The 16,927-nt window shown below is 41.5% G+C and overlaps 1 protein-coding gene across 9 annotated transcripts in view; it reads left to right on the top strand.

Moving 5' to 3' along the window:
* LOC128738844 (MOB kinase activator-like 2) overlaps positions 1–10,431 on the top strand; it is a 220,039-nt gene extending 209,608 nt beyond the window's left edge. For all 9 annotated transcript variants that reach the window (XM_053834271.1, XM_053834270.1, XM_053834278.1 and 6 more), the window contains 2 exons: positions 7,473–7,760; positions 7,828–10,431. In XM_053834271.1, coding sequence (XP_053690246.1) covers positions 7,473–7,760; positions 7,828–8,410 — 871 coding nt within the window. In that variant the 3' untranslated portion in view covers positions 8,411–10,431. The remainder of the gene's footprint in view (positions 1–7,472; positions 7,761–7,827) is intronic.
* The last annotated feature ends 6,496 nt before the right edge of the window (positions 10,432–16,927 follow it).

Below are 16,927 nucleotides of genomic sequence, written 5' to 3'. Positions count from 1 at the left end.
CAGCGTTATAAATGAAACATGTAATGTTGTTTCAACTAGAGAAAAAATGATACTACATTTTAGTCCTACTTCTCTGTTGGCTGGATACCGGATACCAGTGCCAAACATTGCTAACTAAATCGAACAAAATAAAAGCACGTAAAAATAATCTCGATTCTCGTGATTACTCTAGAAATCTCGCTGAATTATTTATGAGTCATGATTGCTGTACCTGTCGCTTTTTTCATCCTTGGCAAGCTGATGTAAACGTCTATATGTCTTCAGTTAATGTTGCCTCTGCTAAATGGAGAATACGATCCATTTTATGTCACATCAGTCTCGGGAGACATGCGAACGACGCATCAATTATGCTTCGATTTGGCAGGTTTCTCCTGCACGTGTGCGTGCCTCTATCAACGACATCAGATACAAATGTAGAACAGTCGTGTTGGCTTAAGGTTGCGACCATTGCTTTGTGATATCGTACTTGTTTAATTTAAATTATTATTATTAATTCTCAAATGCAGTTTCGTTTACTTGAAATAGTTAGATTTGTTAGATAAAATATGTCTTGATTGCTTGATTAGGATTTTTTCATATCTTACCAGTTCAAGTAAAAGTTACTAAAAAGCTTGAAACCGTACTGTTACTGTACGGTACAGCCGGTAGTGGCCCAAGTTGGCTATGGTGCTACGGTTTGGAACGATAATAATTGATATCAATAACTGAACAACAACAGTTTCCACTCGAACCACCCCGTGCGTACCAACAACGCGACCGGTTGGTGGTCGGTGGTCGGTGGCGGTGGGTGGCGCACACATGCACGGGTGGCATAGCGATGAGTTTTGCACTATAAATATGACACGAGCAAAAAGCCCCGTTGCGTTTGCTTGCCGAGGGTTAATGTCCCACCGGTCGGTCTTCCTCGTTTATTATAGATTCTCATCACGCCAGCAGCAGTCAAGCGAGCCTTCTGATTCGGCAATTGCTTTTTTGATTTGTGAATTTTAATTTATTTTATTGTTTGCTGCTGAACGGTTGAAAGTTGGTTGGGTGAAGTACAGTTCAAAATGTAGGTACGATAGAAGCACTCGAGTTAGCTCGATGCTCTAGTAACTATATGTTTGTAGTATGCTAGGTAATTTTTTTAGATATTAAATTATGAAAATTTAGTAGAAAACTGTACGCCTGCGTTAGATTTTACGTTGCTTTACAGGTAAAACAGGATTTTTTTGAAAGAAAACACTCGTTTATTGCAATAAAATGATATAAAAACGGTTTTCCAGGGTGTGATGGAGCGTTGTCATATAATAAAATCACGTTGTGTTGAGTTTTTTGTTCGTTTTTCATCCAAAGCTCAGTTCAAAATGATCATTTGTTGTCGGTGGCATTCAGTGTTACCGGTTTCGCCAGATTTGAGTCACAGTTTTTTGCGCACAGCGCGCGATTTGATCGTGCAACTGATGTTGATGGTCCCCCTGGACTTACCCTAGATTTTTAACTGTTATGATTTTCGAAATAAATCCACTTTTCTTTTCTGGTCTCAACAGCCGGTGGAGAAATCACTTCCCTTTATACCTGACGAACAGCATTTTACATGTAATTTTTTGTTCAGCTCATGTGGAACTCATTTTCCGATTTTTTGGATCTTTCCCTTCCCATAGCCTTCAAACGTATAGAGATTGTTTCTTGAGTCACATTCAATTGATCCGCGAGTTATTTGCTGTTGAGTCATCTTTGTCCAACAGTGCTTGGAGTTCACTGTCCTGCAACTTACTTACTTATTTAGCCGAGAGCCGGGGTGGCTCTTGCCGTATCAAGAATACCTCTCCATTGTACTCGGTCCTGGGCTACTCGTCGCCAATTCGTTGCGCGTCTCGACACACGCAAGTCGGCTTCAACCTGGTCGAGCCATCGTGCACGTTGAGCCCCTCTATTCCTGGTGCCGGTGGGGTTCTTGAAGAGAACGGATTTCACTACACAGTCGTCCAGCATCCTTGTCGCGTGGTCGGCCCACCGTAGTCTCCCAACTTTCGCCAGATGTACGATGGGGATCTCTCCAAACAGTGCCTGTAGCTCGTGATTCCTACGTCTCCGCCAATCTTCGCTTTCCGTTTGTACTCCGCCAAAAATAGTCCGCAACACCTTTCGTTCAAAAACGGCAAGTGCACGTTTGTCTTCCGTAGCAAAGTTACTGTCTCAAGTCCGTAGAGGACTACCGGTCTTATTAGCGCTTCGTACATCGTCAGCTTTTTGCGGCAGCGTATGCTCCTAGATCGAAACGTCTTGCGGAGGGAAAAGTAGGCTCGATTACCAATTTGAATGCGTCGTTGGATCTCCTTACTCGTATTATTGTTGGCGGTGACCAGAGAATATACCAACTCATCAACCACTTCCAGTTCATCGCCGTCAATAGTCACTGTCCGTGGGAGGTAAACGTTACTTTCTCTGGAACCTCTTCCTACCATATATTTGGTTTTCGACGCATCAGTTTGTAACCCTATCCTCCTAGCCTCCGTTTTTAGTCCGCGTAGATTGCTACCGCCGTCCCACGGTTTCTAGTAATGATGTCGAGGTCATCTGCAAAGGCTGAAGATCGTTCCTCTCGTTTCGATGCCTGCTCGCCGGATCGCACCTTCAATAGCGATATGGAATAACATACAAGACAGTCCATCCCCTTGCCGTAACCCTCTGCGCGATTCAAAAGGACTTGAGAGTGTCTCCGAAACGCGCACGTAGCACATCACTCGTTCCAGAGTAGCTTTGATCAACCGCGTCAGTTTGTCCGGAAAACCGTACTCGTGCATTATCTGCCAACTTTCGTGAAAGTTTTCCACATTTTTCGCCTCTGACATCAAAACACTGTGATTTCCCAAAAGTATGTTCATCGTAAGCTTCGACAAGCACTCGGTGCGATTCTGCGGCAGTTTTCTTTAACTGGTAGCAGAAAATCAAGTTGTTCTTTCGTTAAGCAAATAAGTCAATTTATAAGTTGACAGAAAATCAATACTGACCAAAGCAAAGCAAAGCAAAGCATAGATGCTACATTCCGTTATCGAAACTTGACCTTCTGCTATTTTATACGACAGACTTCGTAGCCAGCTGTTAGAGTGCAGCACAATTGCATAGCCAGTTGCAACGATCCTATTGACTCTAACAGCTTCTCCCAGTCGAGATTCGAACATACGACGACTGGCTTATTAGGCCAGCGTCATACCTCGAAGCCAACTGGGAGGTCGAATACTGACCACCAGTCACAAAAGTCCTTATCACCATTCTTCACCAGATGTCAAGACAAGGCACTGTTGCCAATAGCGCATTATGATGAGGATTACAGCTGTGCTTTGATGAACATCTCGAGGGTGAAGTTCAGCTGAACGCGCAACGGAAGTTGATCTAGGAGCGTCCGTGGATGATAGTAATATTGCTACACCCAAGATCAACAAAGCTGTTGGTAAGGACCGCAGAGCTTTATAAACAGAGCTGAGAAACGCTGGCAACGCCTCTACACTGGGTTATTTCTAAGATTTTGGAGGAGGACAAGCTAGTTCTGGAGGATAGGATAGGATGGAAGGAGTGGTTTTCCCTATCTACTAAAAGGGCGTTCGGCTCGACTGCTGCAACTATCTTGACGTAACGCTGGTGACCGCCGTCTACAAAGTACTCTCCCAGATCTTTTTTCGCCGGCTATCACCTATAGCATAAGGTTTCGTAGGGAATTATCAAACGGGCTTCATGGGGGCTCGCGCAGCTTCTTCTTCTTCTTCTTGTTCAGCACAGAGTCGGGTGCTGTTTCAAGCACTCGTTTCCTATTTCCTAGTCGCCTTAGAAATCGCAAATCGCTTTCAACCTGGTCGGGCCATCGTGCACGTTGGGTCCCCCTGTTCCTGGTGTCGGTGGGTTTGTTGAAGAGGACTATTTTCGTCGCACTGTCGTCTGGCATACGACGTGTCAGGCGCACCGTAGCCTGCTAACTTTCGCTAGAGGCACGATGGGAGTCTCCCCAAGCAGTGTCTGTAGCTCGTGATTCATACGCCTCCGCCACTCTCCGCTTTCAGTTTGTACTCCGCCAAATATTGTCCGTAGCACTTTCCGCTCGAACACGGCAAGGGCGCGTATGTCCTCCGTGAGAAGCGTCACGGTTTCAAGTCCATAAAGAACTACCGGTCTAATAAGGGTTCTTTACACCGTTAGCTTCGTGCGGCGGCGTATGCTTCCTGATCGTAGGGTTTTACGAAGGGCAAAGTAGGTTCGATTTCCCGCTTGGATGCGCCGCTGGATCTCCTTACTAGTGTTGTTGTCCGCGGTCACAAGCGATCCCAAATACCCAAATTCCTCTAGCACTTCTAGTTCGTCGCCGTCAACGGTTACCGTCCGTGGGAGACGCGCGTTTGTTTCCTTTGAGTCTCTTCCTTTCATGTATTTGGTCTTCGACGTATTTATTTTTAGCCCAATTCTCCTAGACTCCGCTAAAATAAAAAAAATCGTGCCTCTCGTTTCGATTAGTTTGTCCGGAAAACCGTGTTAGTGCATTATCTGTCATAGCTTGTCTCGATCGACTGTATCGTATGCTGCTTTGAAATTAATCAAAATGGGATGCGTAGGCACGTTGTACTCCCGACATTTCTGCAAGATCTGTCGGATAGTAAAAATTTGGTCCGTAGCTGCGCGAGCCCCCATGAAACCCGCCTGATAATTCCCTACGTGCCTTGTGCTATCGGTGACAACCGGCGTAACAGGATCTGAAAGAGTACCTTATAGGCGGCGTTTACCAGCGTAATACCGTGATAGTTGCAGCACTCTAGCCGATCACCCTTTTTGTAGATGGGACAAACCACTCCTTCCATTCATTCCTCCGGTAGCTTTTCCTCCTCCCAAATCCTCGAAATTACCCAGTGTAGAGCCTTTGCTAGCGTTTCTTCGCCATGTTTATAAGGCTCTGCCGGAAGCCGGTCCTTCCCAGCAGCTTTATTGTCCTTGGGTACAACAGGAACCCAGTTGGCTTCATATCACTCCAGGACATCCTTTGAATAGTGGCACGAAGCTAGATCCGGTCAGAGGTCCGTAGGGCCTCGGGTTGCTTTAACAGAGGAAGCAGACGCTTCTGTGTCCCGCTAGTCACGAACGGCGTACTCCGTTTGCCACATGAGCAGATCGTTTACCTAATCATGTATTTCTTGGCAAACTTGCTTACTTTCTGTGGAACATCAAACTTGTGCTGGGCGATGACAAACAGTAGCCACGTGGGCTGCCGAAAGCTGAAGCCACGTGGGCTGAGGCTTCGTCAGCATCGGGGTGTACAGTTTCCGGGACCGTGACTTTCCCACTGTATTTTGCCGTTCGTCACGATTTGGAGCATTCGGCGCTTTATACGTATGCAGTCCCTCCCGGTCCTTGGCTCTTTAAACCAAAAGACTTGGACAGATTCAACTTTTTGGCCACATCCCTAACAGAAGCATTGGGATTCCACTTAAACGCTTTCACGACGCCCTTGTGATCCTGATCACTAATAGAACATTCATTCTGACCGCATTTGTCCGTCCGTTTGATGCTCGGAATTTCGTAGTAACGTTTAATCACACGACTCACCGTTGACTGTCCGAATCCGAGTTGTTTTCCGATGTCCCGATGAGAGAGTTGAGCATTTTACAGGTGCTTCCGCGAAATCAATTCGCGACGTTACTTTTCTGTTTTCGCCATATTTACCAATTTTCGAAAACCTGACAACGATAAAAATGCAGTGCAAACAATACACTCTAAACTCTCTACTATAAATACTCTCTCCTTCTACCCAAATTTTCAAGAGAAAATATCCAATGGCTAATTTTCTGCAGTGTTTTTCCGAGATGCAATTTGATGTGGGACACCTTTTAAAAATGTGATTGCACACATCAACGGATTACTGAAATAAAACATTTCATCACCTTGCTCGAGCAACGTAAAAATATGGTTAATGTAAGAATATAACCTTTTCATTTTTATTTGAATGGCTGTAACTTCACAAATTAGTCAAATTTCTATTAATTTTCGTGCATATTGCACTATAAAATGACGGAAACATTCTGATAACCCGAGCAGGGTTTTAGAGCAAATTGAAAACAAAATTTGATATCTTGATGTAACGGATTTTGAATACTCGGTGTGATTTCATTTTGGTCGACTTAGCGGTTAAAATATCAAAATTAATTGCAAAAATTCCACGCCGTGAAATTAAATTGAATACTACTTTTGCTATCAAAAATATCAAACGGAATACTAATCTTGCTGTCACACAATATTAATAGGAAAGCAAAATTAGTTATCATTTTACTATCATATCATCATCATTGTGCTATCATCATATAATTTGAACCGACCATTTTACTAGAAAAAAATTTAAGTGAAAATAGATTAATTTAAATATTGAAGGTTTTTTTACATCATATATAGAATCTGCTAACACCTTTTCTTTCAATAAAAATGATAGCAAAGTCTGATACATCATAAGTGCCATTTTGGGTTGGTAACAAAACATGTTTTCTAGTTGATATCAACAGCAGAATATGTAACAATTTTGATATACTTTTATTGTCAATCCTTGCTCGGGAAACGCGATCAATTTGTCTTCGGATTACGGCAGACAAGCTTTGATTAAAATCCATGTACTTTTAAATTTAGATTTTTAATACCGTTCTGATTCAAATTTAGAACAGTCTCAAACTTCGAACACTTCAGATTAAATGCTCGTTAGTATCGCTAATATGATAAAATATTATGCTTATTATATACCAACGGATAGAGGACATTCTAACGAACACGGTGGTATCTAATAAGCATAACATTTTATCATATTAGCGATACTAACGAACATTTTTTTTTTGAGTGTTCGAAGTTTGAGACTGTTTTAAATTACGGTAGTACTTTTTTATGGAATTGTTGAATAAACAAACAAATAAATACCTACAAACATCCCAATAAAAATTCCTTATTTCCAAATGTTTTCTTGAAAGTACTGTATTCTAACGAAGTCATTTGGTTGTTGATTGAAATGCTTATAGTGTGCTTCAATCAGGAGTCAATCTGTGCTGTGAGTCCGAATGGTCATTGTTGATCTAATTCTTGCTGCTCAAGTGCCAGCTCGGATTTCTTCTACTCGCCGGACATTAACGCGTGCTCAGATATTCTAGCTTCATCTAGATAGCATCCAAAATGCTGCAAACAAAGAAATTTTCATCTCGTTATCGTAAAATTGCTAATACCCCCGGGCAGCTCAAGCTTGACTCCATCAGGAAAAACTTGATATCGTAATCTTATTCTGTGCTTTGTTTTAATATCTTTTCAACTCGTACGTGATGTGCCCGGCAGCCCGTGTGTATAGCAATAACGGGAGCATAATCCAGCAATAATGAACGATAATGGAATCGTTGTTATAGCGCATTAAATTTTAACCCTATCCATACCCAATATCTTTCGCAAGATTCTCACTGATTTACTGATTTGTATTTCAATTCCAGAATGTATCTGTGGTTCGACGAAAAGGGCAAAAAGACACGCGTTGCGGCGCCTCAGTACATCGATTACGTGATGACGTTCACGCAGAAGACGGTCAGCGACGAGTCGATATTTCCCACCAAATATGCCAATGAGTTTCCTAGTTCGTTCGAGAGTATTGCTAGAAAAATTTTACGTTTACTGTTCCATGTGATTGCGCACCTGTACGCTGCGCACTTCCGCGAGGTGGCACTACTCGGGCTGCACGCGCATTTAAACCTTACCTTTGCCCATCTGACTGCGTTGCATAGGTAAGTTAGAGTTTTGAACCTTAAAAAGTACCTACTCTAAATGAAATGTTTCTTTTTTTGTTTTTAGGCGTTTCAATTTAATAGAACCCAAAGAAACTGAAGTTTTACGTGATCTAGAAATCGCTTTACGCTTAACCGATGACCCAGCCCCTTCGTCTACGGGCAGTAACAGCAGCGCCAGCCAGCAGCAGCATCCCAGTGCAGGATCGGACAGTGCGTCGGTCTCAGCTGCTTCGAATTCGACGTCCTCAACCGGAACCGGCGGCAGTACGGCGGGGAACGTAACGGGTGGTGGGTTGATGGCGGCGGCAGCGGCGTCAGGGTCCTGTGTGGAGAACAATAATAGCAGCAGTAGTGATAGTGGTGTTGCAATGATGCACTCGCTGATAGATGGCGATGCGACGGCGCAGCCAATCTGTAAACAACCTTTAGAATCATGCAGTGTAAATAATAGTCATAATGCTACTAGTAGTAGAGAACAAATGATGCAGACGTGCGGTCCAGGGGGAGGTGGTGGTGGCGGCAGTGGAAGCAGCACCGGAAGTGTCGGTGTAATCGGTTGTGGCGTGGGCTACAGCACCGGTATCACCAGCAGTGGCACCAGCGCACACAGCACACAGCAGACCTCCAATCCACAGACAACGGCATAGTGGATACGTTGGACGGCTAGTGTGGGTGCCGGGGCCGGTTCCATTTTCCTGCTGGGCGGGGCTGTGTGTTGTGGAGCCTTGCAGCTTCAAACCAATCTCTGACCAAAATGTGATTTATCCTCTAACAATACAAAAGGAGAAAAAGAAATAAAAACAAAAACAAAACAAAAATTTAATGCAAACAGCTACCAAGAAAAAAATGCTTAGTTCTTAAAGTAACCACTAGTGGATGCGAGAGAAGGCAACCTAGATACAAAGCAAACAGAAAATCCCACTATCCAAAAAGTTAAGAAAGTTTCTTAAATAAAGAACTACAAAACCAACACGTAACACAAAGTACACTTACTTCCAACTGACTGGAAAACAAAAGCAAAACAACCAATAGATTAGAACACAGCAAACTAACAAAAGAAAGCACTACCCAAAACAAGCAAGTAACTCGCGATAGAACAGCAACAGAGACAGACAAACTGGGAAGCATAAACTCCTTGATTTATTTGGCTATAAGTGGATATAATTTATGTTGTGTATTTAGATAAGTTGAAATCAACCGTCACACAACGACGTTGCTATACCCACAGAACACCTTACCTTCCTACGGTGAGTAACGCGCAGCTGGTTGCTCTTAATATACTTATACGTGTACCAATTTAGAATGCAATTCAAAATCGAGTTCATCATAGTGGATAGCAACTGATGCAAAACAAAAAAAATCTTAGTGGGTCCTACTCACACCGACAAACACTGCGATACGTAAGTGCATAATAGAGCAGCAGTACGTAGAGCCGCTTGTGCCGGGAACAGCTTCGCTCTCGCAACAAAGATACGCAATAGATGTGTTTTTTTTTGATTTTTTGATAGGATTATGATTGTGATTCAGTAGATATGTTTTACTAATTACCATTACTGCTATTATCATTATTATTATTATTAAAATTATTATTTTTTTATAAAAACAAGAAAAGAGCATTGTTTCTTCTTCGTTTTTAGTCGAGGGTTTGCCTTTGGCTTATTGGGGTTGATAAATGTTTTCGGTGATAAATCAATTCAATAGCGAAAACGAGTTGAACTTCCATAATAAACCCAATCTTTCAATTTTCAATTTGCCCAATCTTTCGATTTTCGATTCCGCAAAAATGCATGTTTTATTGAACACTCAAATATTCAATTACAATACAGGTCTATTATTGCTACTAGCATTAATTTGCCACAGAAAACCATTTCAGCCCCGAAAATAAAATGCCAGGGAACTGCCTAAAGCAAAATTGTTTCCCTTGATTAGTTTTTAAAAAACACCCAAACAAAAAGAGAAAACACGCAGTCTCAAGAAGGATTCAACGAATGCTTAAGATGAACGAGAAAGAACAAATTACTGCGCCTAGAAAGTGATACTCTCATTTATAAGCCTGTGTACAGTGGTGTACTTTACCGAAAACCCATCCTTTGTTTTGCACATGTACCTATCATGAGCTGTTTTCCTAGATGATTGTTTCCTAACTTATTTCGTTCTTCGCTTAGTTGTTGATCAAATTTTACTGTTTCACGTACGCTTTACTTCTCCTGCATACTGTGTTTATTTTTATCAATCTAAATAATCACACATCGAAATAAAAGCCACTTTTAATTTGTTTCATTCCAAATGTAGCTTTGCCTATCGAACTGACTAAGTTGCAGTAGTAGTAATTAAAACGTTGACAATTTGTTTTCAAGCTTTTAAACACTGAGCAGAATCATCGCCAGGTCCAGCAAACGAGTCAATCGTGTTAAAAAACACATACGGATTGAAGCAGTATAACTAAAAAAAAGGAAGCAAAGTACACAAAATCACTCACACACATATACACACACACTTAGGAGAATCCACTGTTTGCTGAACCAGAACAAACCTTTAGAAATGTTGATGAAGATTAGAAAACTTAATGAATTAAATCCTAATATAAAAGAGAAAATGAAGAAATAAAAAATGAAAATTGTTGCTGCAATTAAACAAAAGATAGACAAGAGAAAAAGAGAGAGAAAACATGAGGTCTATATATTTAATACAAAAACGAAAATAAAAATAAAGGAAAAAATATATTAACATATATTGTTGTTGTTGGCTATGCCATTAAATTGAAAGAAACTAGAATTTCGAGCAGTAAGGAGCAGTAAGTAAATCGAGAGAGAGGCAGAAGAAGTAAAAAAAACTTAACCTCTAATGAGCGTACTTAGCTTGATAAACTAAACCTATGCTAAATAGGGTTACAAGAACAAAACCGGCAGGAAGAAAACGGTTGCTTGCTAGTTAAAACGCGCACCGAGCAAGAGATATCCCACATCCGAATGTTTTCTGTTTACTTCAGCCTATTGGTACCTTTTGATTTTTTCTCGTTTTGCGTTACGCTTAGTTACCGTTTCCAGGCAAACATATATTGATATATTGTTTAACAGTTTTTTTTCAGTAGCTTTTCACTGCATCATCACCATCATCATCGTCATTGCCATCATCATCGTTATCATCAACATCGTTTAGCATCATCGACGTTTCGGTTGGATCGGTCTATCGTCTTTTCGGAAGGAAATGTTCCGATGCAGCTAGCAAACCAGTTTTAAAAGTGCACATACGAGACAATATCGATAATCAATTACAAGTGTTAGAATGTGAAAACAATAGCAACAAAGACATAAAAAAAGTTCAACAAAAACTGAGCAGTTCACGTTGCGCCTGGCGCATAATTAAGAGAAAGATAAGTATTGTGAAAAAGGAAAGTTACTAGCAAAACAGGAAACTGCATGGTTTTATTCTCAAGTTTAACTTGTCCGATTGATTTATTGCTTAGTGTCTGGTGACCAGCCCCGGTGACCAGCTAAAACAGGTAGAACTAAAATTAAACAAATGTGATAGCAAGAAAAAATGAATTGGCGTAACGATAATTGTTTTGATTTCTGTACAAAACCAAGTAGGACAACTGAAAAGGAAAAGAAGTTAATTATTGGCATTTTTATTGATTCAACAAAACACGAAGAAAAAAAGACAATTCAACTAGAAAGGAGAAGCCCAAAGCTAGCAAATAAAGCAAATCGGGAAAGAAATAAAGAATAAATCTGAACTGAGAAGGGACTGTTGCAAGTCCCGAGCAAACTAAATGTACAGAGGAAAAAAACTAGAGCGCGGTATTACGCTGATTGACAAAAAGTGGCCTTTAGAAGAAATATTTGTCTATTGCGTCCTGTTACTTCCGTTTTGTTGCACACACATACATATATGCATGCATACATACACACATACATACATACATAAGCATACCAATAGATGTTCATGTTCGGATACTGTTTAGCAAACGAGAAATTCCAAGTGTGTAGGTCAAGCAAAACATTTGAGTTTCGGTCAATCAAACAACTATTAGATTGGCAGTGTGATGGAAAAATGGCAATTGGGATGTGGGATGTAATTGGGATGTAGGCATTTATGTAAGGTTGGTGTAAAACACATTATGGTTTCATCTGAAGGAACAATCGGAAACATGTTCGCTCTTTCATTTTTATCACGAAAAAACGTTTTCGTAGCAGCGTAAATACAAAAGTTGGAGCAGAACTCAGTTCAACGATATTGTTGATGATCACCAACTCTGCTACTATTTCCTACCTATAATTCCTCCGTTCACGTTCGTTTATGCAAATTTAAATCGTCTTTCCAATACTTACAAACAAATTGACTAGTTGTCTTATCTATCAACTATACTGGTTCGTAACACTGTCCGTTAGAAGTAACAAGAACCATTATGACATTATATATTGTAATTTAACACTAATATTTCTGAACTGTGACCGGAAAACTAACGATTGAAAACACAAGACCGGTCGCTAGATGTTGCGTCCTAACTCGGGAATGAAATAGAACGCATACCGCTCCTTTTCATCCAAGCTGGGGGATCCGCGGATCCAACCAAGCCATAATCGGAGCTAATAATTATCGACACCGAAGATTTATGTGTACAATGTGATCAAGTTACGCCCAAAAAGTATAACTGGTTATGATTTCACCGAAAAAAGTAAACAAAACCAAGAACAAATGATTTATAGTCAGGACCTCTCCGGACCATCCGGCAAATTTCACAGGGATCAAGTCAAATAAGGGATTTGCTTTTACGACAACCTTTTCAGTATGCCGTATGAATTTGAGCTTGCTATCCGCTATACCTTCATTTTGCTTGGTTTTTTTCGTGTAAACTATGGGAGAAGCAAAGCAAATTCTTTTGTTCATACGGCCTATTCTCCTCTTGATATTATTTTACGTTTCATTAAATAATTGAAAACCTAACCATCTTGCTCGCTGCGCCGCTGGTCGTCTTGTTTCTACCGAATTTCAAGAAAACTGCAAACACCATCTTTGCAGGGTAGTTGTCCGCCATTCGTGCAACATACTCTGCCCATCGTATTCGTCCAGTTTTAGCCACCTTTTGGATACTGGGATCGCCATTGAGCTGTGCGAGTTCATGGTTCATCCTCCGCCTCCATACTTTGTACGCCGCGAAGATCGTTCTTAGCATTCATCTTTCGAAAACTCCGAGCACTAGCAGGTCCTCTTAGAGCATTGACTACATTTCATGCCCGCAGAGAATAACCGGTCTAATGAGCGTCTTGTACAGGGTACAGTTTGCACGGGGGCTTGGTCTGCTCGATCGCAGTTGCTTGTGAAGCCACTGCTACAGATGTTCTGCCGATAATATCCGTGTCATCGGCAATCAACTTAACAAAGCCCTCTGTGTAGTTCAAATGAACTCGACAAACCACATGAAATCCGAATACAGCACTGTGACCATCCATTGTAGATTGAATCAATTTGAGGAGCTTCCTGGGAGAGCTGTTCTCGTCCATGTTTTTTCATAGCTTTCTTTCGGTCGATGGTATCAAATGCAGCTTTGAAATCAACAAACAAATGGTGCGTGGGAATCCTGTTTTCACGGTCCTTTTTAAGGATCTGACGCAGTGTAAATATTTGATCTGTTGCTGGCCGTCCTTCAACGAGACCGGCTTGATAAGTTGTAGGCGACATTGTGAATAGTTCTCGCTGTCCAACTGTCACCCTTTTTATAGATCGAGTCGATAACCCCATTTTTATTTATCCGGTAGCTGTTCTGTATCCCAAATTCTAACATAAAAATTAGCCGATGCAAACAACTGACCAGCTTTTCTGGTCCCATTGTAATAAACTCCGCTTCGATGCCATCTTTCCCAGCCGATCCTTAACTTCGCCTATCATGGGTGTTCATCGAAGTGCTGCTTCCACCTTACTGCTTTCGGTCAAGATCGTCCGTCAAAATACTGCCACTCTTATCCCGACACATTTCGGCTCGCGCCACGAAGCCTTTGCGGGAGTAAAATTTCTAAGTTTCTGGTAGAATTTTCGCGTTTCCTGAGAACGATGCAGCCGCTCTAACTTCGCATACTTCTGCTCTTCCAGGCAGCGCCTTTTCTCCTGTCTCTTACAGCAGCGCAAACAGCCGCGAGAGATTTAACCGAACCTGGTGTTGGATACCGAATATTGATCAGAACGGAAAGTTTTGGACGTAGCTTAACCATCACTAGGTTGCGGCCAGAGCCAGAGTCAACGTTAGCGTTTCGATAGGATCTGATGTCAATGATGTCTGAAAAGTGCCGGCCGTCGATCAAAGCGTGGTCGATCTGTGATTCAGTGTACTTATGTAAGAGTCTATGCTGAAAGAAGGTACTACGTACAACCATGTCCTTGAAAGTGCCAAAGCCGATAAGCCCATTTCGTTGCATTGCAATCCCCGATGACGATGATCTTGATTTAATATTTTGAGCAGCGCAGCGGTCTTGTTCACGCTCGAACTTCGCGTAGAATTCCTCCTTGTTGTCGTCGGTACTTCAGTGGCGAGGGCTCTGCACGCTGATGATGCTTATGTTGAAGAACCGGCCCATGATTCTCAACCTACACATTCGAGGATTGATTGGTCGCTATCCAATGACCCGTTCCTACATCTCGCCCGTCACTATGAAAGCTGTTCCTAGCTCGTGTGTGTTCCAACGGCCATCTCTGAACATACGAACCGTTGAGCACACTTCCTGCAGCGTTACGACGTCGAACTTGCGACACTTCAATACGTACGTCGAAGAGCACTCGAGTGCTTCCTTGAAATTTGAGATATCGGCAGTTCTACGTCCCGAATTTTCAATCCACAGTCCTTTTTTGTTCCAGACCGAATTTCTTTGTTCATTATGCATTGCACATTAGGTTTTCATGGTGCGGGCTTGCAAGACCTGCGGCACCAACCCTCTGTTTCGCCGGAGGTCCAACGAGCCCTCCTTCTTTGTCAGCATACGACCTTGGCTTCCACCGGAGTTTGGTTACCCGATCTCCACCAGAATCGCTCGAATCTCGGCTAGTCCCACGAGGAGGTAGAGATAGGAGTTGCTTATTGAGAGCCTGTGAACCGCTGTTGGGTATTTTTTATGCTAACAGGTGTACAATGTATACAACGGTACATTTCATGCAGCCATTTGCCAGCAGACTTAGGACTGCGCTACGCTGTTAATGAGAATGACTGTTTTAATAGTAGGTCCAACGGACCTCAAGAGGTACTGCATCCAACTCGTTTTCGTCCGGTAGCGCGGTTTTGAGGCATAACGCGTAGCTTACGACGGCATCGGGTTACTTCAATCGCATAAGATAATGCCGGGGCTGGCACGCGTAACGCGACTGGTAACGCGTGTCGTTTATAACATATACTTTTTGGCGTGTTTTAGCCTTCACTAGGCAATTCAAGAACAATGTAAGTTTTGTTGCACTCCTATAGTGGTTTTCATGACCAGTTTTGGTCATAAGAGCCATCATTTGTATTATTGTATTAATTGGCCTAACGTCTTACGACAAGGCCTGCGCAGAATAATTTCTTCATCTGTTTCGGTCCATGACAACTGATCTCCAGTTCCGCGGGCACCCAGTGCTCGCCAGATCTCGCTCCACCTGGTCTACCCACCTCGCTCGCTGTGCCCCTCTTCGTCTTGTTCCTACCGGATTTGATGCGGAAACCATTTTTGCAGGATAGTCTCGGTGATAAAAGCAATAGATTAAAAAATCTAAATGAATCGTTTGTTATTGATTATTATATATAGTTTTAAATCCTCGGGGATTCCTACATCTTTTCTCAAATTCTGGAAAAAGGTTGGTTCCATAAACTCCTTTTAGTTGGAGTTGACAATATTTCGTGAAAATCAGTTTTTTGAAATTGCCTAAAATTGTGTCTAAAGCACATGTGACGTTTCTCAAACAAACGATTCAAATATTCTGAAAAAGTTTTTATTTTCAAATTAAGTTTTGGGTCAGTTTCTTACCTGTCATTGTAAAGTCTTTTAGTTGTTAGATTTGCTCTTATGGAAAGTTTAATCACATTGCTCTGAAAAATGGACAATTTTACGTGAACCCAATTGCCAAAAATTCCAAACATGAAACGCGCTTACACTTGGAAACTCAATCACAAGGCGGCTTTTGATTATTCTAAAGAGTTGCTAATGAAGTTAGCGTTTACGAGAAAATACAAATTTATATGTGCGCATCCATTTTTTGAGTTTTTACAGCAAAAAGTACAGTTACAATTTCATAGTAACAATGAGCAGGAAGCTTTACAAAAATATAAACCGTAATTCATACATATAGGAATCACACACACACACATCGGCAACTTTGAGCAGATTATTTTCCCCGACCGTTCCGCGTTAAACAACCTGTAGTGGCATATCGACAGCAACGGCCAAGAACGTTCTGTCCATCGACACCTTTCTACGCTATAGTGTACATACATAAAATATGGTGGTACTCTACACGTTACACGAAACATGATCGTAACTAGAAGCGAACTCTCCTCAGTAAATCTAACTATTACTAACAGCGAACCCATAAATCCGATTTATAATTATAGGGAGGCATGTCCTTGCATGCGCCATGTAAATACACTTGTACCATATTTAGAGATAACAGGACCGAAAGCAGAGATTTAGAGATATTACCTATTGCCAGACATGTTGACTCCGTAGGGTTACGAATATTCTTTAAAGTTTTTAGCAGCAACCAACCAAGCGACCTAATGCTAGTGAACGAAACTAGCGCTTTGGGTGGGTAAAAATACGGATGAAAAACAAACAACTTATGAATATGTTTTGGAATTACCTAAAGCAAATACTAATGGTTATCGTTGTAGAACGCTATTCAGTAGACGCAGACCTCGGAATTTCCCGTCGTAGTGCCCGCCCACGAGGCAATACGGAAAGAAGTAAACGCGTTAATTTATTTACTCTAACTTTGTGTATACAAGACTAGAAGCAACTGATTACAACACTTTTCGTGCAGTAATTGAAGAAAAAATATTACTCTAATAGATTTTATTTCTATCTATAATCAATTCACGATTAAAACAGGACACAGCAGATCAGATTTATGACATTATAGAGATCTAAAGAAATTTGTGAATAGTGTTTAATATTTGATTACAAAAGAATAAAGAGATACCTTATCCG

Source organism: Sabethes cyaneus, chromosome 2 (genome assembly GCF_943734655.1).
Source record: "Sabethes cyaneus chromosome 2, idSabCyanKW18_F2, whole genome shotgun sequence".
NCBI lineage: Eukaryota > Metazoa > Arthropoda > Insecta > Diptera > Culicidae > Sabethes > Sabethes cyaneus.
The sequence above is the reverse complement of the archived record's forward strand: the minus strand, read 5'-3'. Positions and strand labels throughout refer to the sequence as shown.